Below are 6,914 nucleotides of genomic sequence, written 5' to 3' on the forward strand. Positions count from 1 at the left end.
GTCCGGCGGCACGCCATCGATGTTCTGGGATCGATCCCGGAAGTGCTCACAGTCGGTGCCGGTACTCCAGCTCGCCGAGAGGAGTACGCGGCGTTGACAGGGGGAGACTTCCGGCCGTGTCTGGACCGCGGTAAGTTCGGACTAAGGTACTTCGAATTCAGCTACGTTATTAACGTAGCTGAATTTGCGTACCTTAGTCTGAAGTCCGGACTAAGTGGGGACCAGCCCTAAGAAATTTGTAATGCATGTGAACCACTGAACAGATTCAGAAGTCCTTACATATGTCAAAGACCCTGCAGTGCTAATAGAGATTCTCATTTAAATCAATTGTTGGAGGCATGTATCTTGGAAGGAGGCTTTGAGTTCTCCCTTCCTGCTACTGTGAAGGCAGAATGATCTCAAGTTTGCCACACACAGACAACAATAAAAGTATCATGGACATAGATTTGCCACAAAATTATGGAGTAGCATTTTGGAGTGATGCCAAAAGCTGTATTTCCATCCCCACACTCAAAATTCAGGTGACCTACCTACATGTTATGTTCATGTCCTTATCCTCTGAGAAGAACATTGATTTGATGGCCCCTCTACTTAGAGTCTTTTTATATTGTTATGCTATTCTGAAGCACATTTTCAATATATAGATCCTAGAAAGAACAAAAAAATCCAATTCTGCTTGGTAATCAGGTTAGCAAAAACATCAGAGGGAAGTCAGGAACTGACAGGAAGAATACAAGACTCAGATTAAATCTAATTTTTTTTCCCCTTCAAGGGTTTTTTTTTTTTTTGCTACAGCAGCACTAAAGACTCACTTAATTGAATGAGCTATAATTATAGTAATTTCAATGTTAAAATCTTGCCACAAAGTAGCAGGGAGAGGGAAAGCAGAGAATCTGGTGGCTTCAGCTTGCTAAAGAAGAGAGAATTTTATGTCTCCGATGCCAGGAGAGGAAAGAAAGAAAAAATTAATACATAAGCACAACACCCCTTTGCTTACACACACACACTATCCGAAGAAGTGAGGTTTTTACTCACAAAAGCTTATGCCCAAATAAATCTGTTAGTCTTTAAGGTGCCACCAGACTCCTTGTTGTTTTTGTAGATACAGACTAACACGGCTACCCCCTGATACTTGACACACACACACACACACACACACACCCTGACACTTGAATACTGGCTGAAATGACCGCATCAAACCAGAGAATATGAGTTAGAGAGGAAAGGCACTCAGGCTGGCTCCATAACACAACTCAGTAATTACACACACAGTAAGGAAGCTGCTAGTTTAACAGGATGAACAACAAGACATGACCCATAGGAGCTTGTGTCTTTCAGGCAACACATGAGAATTTGCACATAATATTCCATGCAAAATATCTTGCTGGACATAACGCAGAACAAAGGCACACACTTGGGATGGGGGAGCTGAGATTTAAATATCTCAATCCTGGTTTTGATCCAACACCAGTGAAGAACAAGATTAACTCATTTAAGTCAGCGAAGTTATACGGAGGAAAACTGATGTAAGCTAAAGGAGAACCAACCCCATTAACTGGGGGGAAAAAACTTTCCAAAAATAAGAAGATATTAATATCCATTTCAGTTGCAAATGAAACCTCCCTGACTCCACACCTGCACAACAAAGATTCTGTTTCATCCACTGTCCTCTCTGTTTATGCACAGCACAGAAAGATTTGACAGCCAAACAAGATTACGTGAGGGATAAAATGGTCCACAGAACCAACTAAGAGAGCCACCGTCCCTATGGGTTTCTGACTGTCAGGTTAGCACTAATCTTAGCAAGTTCAACACCACAAAGTAGTATGTGGCATAAGTCACACCTTTTTTAAAAATTCAGTGGAATAGGGAGGTCCTGATTACAGTACTGTTGTCAACCAACACAGTTAAAGCATAGTTCTGTGTTGCAGCAGATTGAATTTCATTATGCTTTAGCCATGTCCTCAACTATGCTATAGATTTGGACATATCTCCCTTTACAGCTAAATTTGTAGCATAGACAGGAGTTTAAGCCATATCCATACTACAGATGAAACACTCAACTGCTTGCTAGGACAGTTCCCCGATCAGTGCATGTAGCAATCGTTTGCCCTGATAACTGATAAGTAAATGATGCTATTGACAAAACAAGTCTCTTCTCCACTTCAGTTTCTAGAAGCAATCCAGTCCACTGGAGAGAGCCCTCCTGGATTGAGTTAAAAGACCTGGACTCTATTCCCAGTTCTGCTACTCACACAGACTGCTATTAACAGCTCTGTGCCTCATTTTCCCCCATGTTCGAAACAGGGATAATTCCACCAACTACCATCCCTTGTAAAACACTTTTAGGCTATGTCTACACTTGAAGAGTTTTTGCGCTGTCAGTTTCACGGTGATAGTGAACCAGTGAAAGAAAAGCCCTGGTTTGTGTACTTACTTCCACAGGTGTCAGAGAGTGTTTACATCTGCAGCAGTTCCCCCGTGAGAGCAGCACATTGAGGGCAGCTATCCCACAGTGCAGCCCTACACATTATCTGTCAAAATGGAGGAGTGAGAGTGAAGGGCACCCTGGGTCTCTTCACAGCCTCCTCTCCCCAAACACTGATCAGCTCCAGTAGCTCAGCATTGCTCCAAGCAGGGGATCTTGGGTCCCTAGAGCAGCCATTGTCACCTGGCCAGATAAGTGAGCGCTTGCCAAGAAAACAGGAAGGGAAGTTTCAAAGTTCCCGGGGCTTTACAGGCTCCTGGATGGATGTCTGTTTTCCTAGCATCAAAGCAGCAGAGATGTTGACCAGAGTGGTCACCTAGGCACTGTGGGATATGCTCCAGAGGCTAAAAGCTCTGTAAACAGGAAGAACGTGTCTTCACTTGCACATCACCGCCAAAAGCATCACCGGTAAGAGCCGTATGCCGCTCGTGGAGGTGGTTTTCTTTTTGCGATGAAACTTCTGAGTTTCCTTGCAAAAACTCTTTGGCAAGTGTAGACGCTCCCACAGTTTTTGAGCAAAAAAGGGAATTTTTCCGCTTTAAATGGCAAATGTAGACATGCCCTTAGTCTCTTGGGTTAAAGGCACTACATAAGCATTAAATATTATAGCAGTTTTCAGGATGGAAAATTTTCCTAAAGGTGTTCGGAAACAGAATAGGATTCCCCTTAGCAGATAACATGGTTTGGACTGTAGAGTGGGCCAAAGATCAGGAGATGGAGGAATCAAAAGGGGGGGGGGGGGGGAGGGAGAACACAGGAGAGAAACATCTTAATGGAAGAGTGAAAACTTTTCCACAGACAAATGGCTGGATATTCTCTTTTTAAAATACATAACCTAGTTTTTTTATTGAAGTCATATCAATACTTTTATACAGTTCAAGCTAATAATGCACATTTCTAAGATACAATTAAAAACCAGATGTCTGAGCTTAATGCACAAGCTGATTGTATTGATATGCCATTGCTGTGCATTCAAACAGCTTAAATAGACTCAAAATATCAAATAAAGCAAAAGATTTTAAAAAATTTAATGGATTTCTGGCTAAATCCTGCATATGCAAAAAATGTTGATTCAACGAGGGAAAAAAGAGCAGATTCTGTGTCTTTACTTCTATTCTGAAAAAGCAGACCAGAAATTAGCTGGTCCTGGGTCCTGCACTGCCTGCTGGGCCCTCCTGCTGGACCCCATGGCAGCTCCTCCTAGTACATTGGAAACCTCAGGCCAACAAGGAGGGGGAGACAGGGCTGCCATTTAAGTAGGGCAGGGGGGAGACAGGGAGACTGTTCACCTCTGCTCTCTGCCTTGCAATCGGACCATGAACAGAGCTGGCTATGTAGAGGCTGGTCCCTGCCACTGGCAGCAAAATCCAAGGGCTGGCAGTGCTGAAATGAGACACCACCACCCCCAGCTTGACAGGGAGTTGTGGTGCAGAGGAGAGACAGGGCGGAGCCTGAGCTGCCACCCCCGCTGAGGCAGGCGTGCCCAATCCATGCACTCTGGTCTGCGATGGCAACTCCCCCGAGACCTGGGGGTGGACCAGGGCTGGATGTAAGAATGGGGATCGGGGCTGAAAAATCTGCTCCAGCCCCAAAAGTAATATCTGAATTGGCACCATTGCCCCTGGGAGCCATGTTACCAGATGTGAGCCCAAAGGTGGTCACAACATGAAAGAATTTAGGAACCACTGAAACCATTTTTCTACAGGACATAGGAACATATTCTGCTTTTGGTTATACACAAGTAAATACAACACAGCTGAAATACAACACTGCAGACTTCGATAGAGTTAATAGAGACTTACCCTGGCATGACTGACAATAGGATCTGACCTCAAGTCTATAAACCTGTTTTCTAAAATGGTATTAAAATGCTACTGGAGAGGCAGTATGGTCCAATGGATAAGGAACTGGACTGGGACCCAGGAGACCCAAGTTCTTTTCCTAGCTCTGTGACCTTTAGCAACCTAGTTCCCCCTTCTGTTTCCTGTCCTGTCCTTTGTCTCATCTATTTGGATCATAAAGTGTTCAGGGCAGGGACTACATACACTGCCTATCACACTGGGTCCACATTCTCAGATTGTACCTAATCTATACCAACCATGATTATAAAAAATATTTTAAAAACAGTTTTAGCTAACACACACACTGGTAATTAAACATCCACCATTAGTTTTTAAAAACAGCTGTTAATTTACATTTTATGTTAAAAAAATCAAAAAACCCCAACAACTGCCCCTCATTAAAAATAATTAAATTCCATGCTCATGTGACAAGTGGATAACTTTGATACTTGTATTTTGCTCGTTTTTAGACTGAACTAAGACCAGAAAATGTACAAAAAGTCTCACACAGATCAGAAGAATGGGGAGGGTTAGGAGGACATTTGGCTCAGTTATCCCTTATTTAAAAGCATGTTACTACAATACTCTTCAGTAATAATCCAGTTACACTGTACTAACATTTTGAAACAGTGTAGCATTTGGTGCAGGGGATAACGATACTAACCTCCTTTGTAAAGTGCTTTGAGATCTAGTGATCTCAAACACTATATAAAAGATATTCTATTTTGGGCTACTACTCTACAATACCCGTACACCTGTATCTTTATAGATATCTGGGGACCTATACAGCCCCCAATTACTCTGTACCTGTGCACCTCACAATCATTAATGGATTTTATTCTCACAATCCCCATAAGAGACAGGGAAGGACAATCTACTTTTTACACATGGGGAACTGAAGCACAAGGCATATTAAGTAACCTACCCAGGGATCTGTGAGAAACACATGACTGAGACAGGAATTCACCCTAGGGTACCTGAGGTCCATTGCACTGCCTTGATTCCAAGACCACCCTTCTCTCCCTCTGCCCAAGGCTCAAATGGTGTGATTTGCAGAAAGAGAAAGTGATGCCCTTGTTGCTAAGACTGTCCTTTCCCCAAGGAATTTTTAAGAATACCTGCTGTTTAGTGTGTTCCAGATAACTTTTGTTTGCTCTTCTCAAGTTTCTTTAGAGATAGCAAAGATTTGACAATGTCCAGGGGGGAAAGAAAGAGGAACTCAATCAGAAGCATGGAAATCATATCACACACCTGGACTTAATCCCAAATACTGCTTCCTAACCACAGTCTGCCATATGACAGCCATTATTACTATGTACTGGAAAATCAAACCTCAAGAGGTTATAAGCAATGTCATCACAATTACACACAACCATCACCTCTGTCAAGGCCTACCATCCTTATCCTACCTACCAAAAAACCCTCTTCAATTTAAACCCTGCATGCTGGCTGGCTGAATCACCATGACTTTTCAACTCCAGTTTTAAAAACAGCACTTTTGCTCCTTTACACCATGTTTATCAAGAATATGAGGGGAGTTGGCCCTATTCACACCCTGCTGAGGTTAGGAAGCTATAGTCCTTACCCTTAGGGCAGTCTTGCAACCACCCTTCTCATACCTTCTCTTATTCCTAAAATTTAGGAAAAGGGGGGGGGGGCTGGGCTGCTGGTTTAGAAGGTCAAAGGAACTGTAGCCTTTCCAGCTCTCAGCACCTGGGTAGGGAGCAGTAGCTTGTGCTCCCATATGGATCCCCTAGAAAGAGAAGCTGCAACCCCTATTCTAGCCTGAGCCTTGTGGAGGACCCTGTTCCCCATGGCAGATCTGTAAATGGAACTGTCTTCTTCCCAGTTCCACGGGGGGGAGGGGGACAGGAAATGTCTCCCTGCTGTTCTTGGTGGTGCCCTGAGAATGATAAAAAGAAGAACAGGAGTACTTGTGGCACCTTAGAGACTAACAAATTTATTAGAGCATAAGCTTTCATGGACTACAGCCCACTTCTTCGGATGCATATATGCATATACGTATATGCATCCGAAGAAGTGGGCTGTAGTAAGGTGCCACAAGTACTCCTGTTCTTCTTTTTGCGGATACAGACTAACACGGCTGCTCCTCTGAAACCTGAGACTGATAATCCTCCCTCATGCTGTAAGTGGGGGCTTTGCCCCCTCCATTCTCCCTCCCAGGGACCCCATTGAGACCATCCTGTGAGGGTGGTCTCCACCCCCCATTCCCGCCGCAAGGGGTCCCAGCTCCTCCCCGCTCCCAGGCCCACCGGGCGCCGGGATCCCCACTCCGCCTGGGGAGCCGGGCTGAGAAACTTTGCGCCTAACAATGAAAGCCCCAGAGCAGGAGCCCTCCGCGCCACCGCCGTTCCGGGTCACTTGGATTCTCCCGAGGGGAGGGAGCCCAGCCGCGGCCCGGGCTGCTCCGCGGAGCGCTCGGGGGGCAGGAAAACGGGGGAGAGGGGGACCCACTCACAGCTTCACCACATTCTGTACCACCGCCGCCATCTTCCTTCCGTCGCCTGGGCCCGTGTGGCCGTCCAGTGCGCACGCGCCGGGCGCAGAACGGCTGCTACCGACTC

The 6,914-nt window shown here is 45.1% G+C and overlaps 1 protein-coding gene across 6 annotated transcripts in view; it reads right to left on the reverse strand.

Moving 5' to 3' along the window:
* The window catches only part of DPF2 (double PHD fingers 2), a 43,091-nt gene extending 36,177 nt beyond the window's left edge, over positions 1-6,914 (reverse strand). For all 6 annotated transcript variants that reach the window (XM_034775614.1, XM_034775613.1, XM_034775612.1 and 3 more), the window contains exon 1: positions 6,809-6,914. In XM_034775614.1, the coding sequence (XP_034631505.1) occupies positions 6,809-6,840 (32 nt within the window). In that variant the 5' untranslated portion in view covers positions 6,841-6,914. The remainder of the gene's footprint in view (positions 1-6,808) is intronic.

Source organism: Trachemys scripta, chromosome 7, assembly GCF_013100865.1.
Source record: "Trachemys scripta elegans isolate TJP31775 chromosome 7, CAS_Tse_1.0, whole genome shotgun sequence".
NCBI classification, from domain to species: Eukaryota; Metazoa; Chordata; order Testudines; family Emydidae; genus Trachemys; species Trachemys scripta.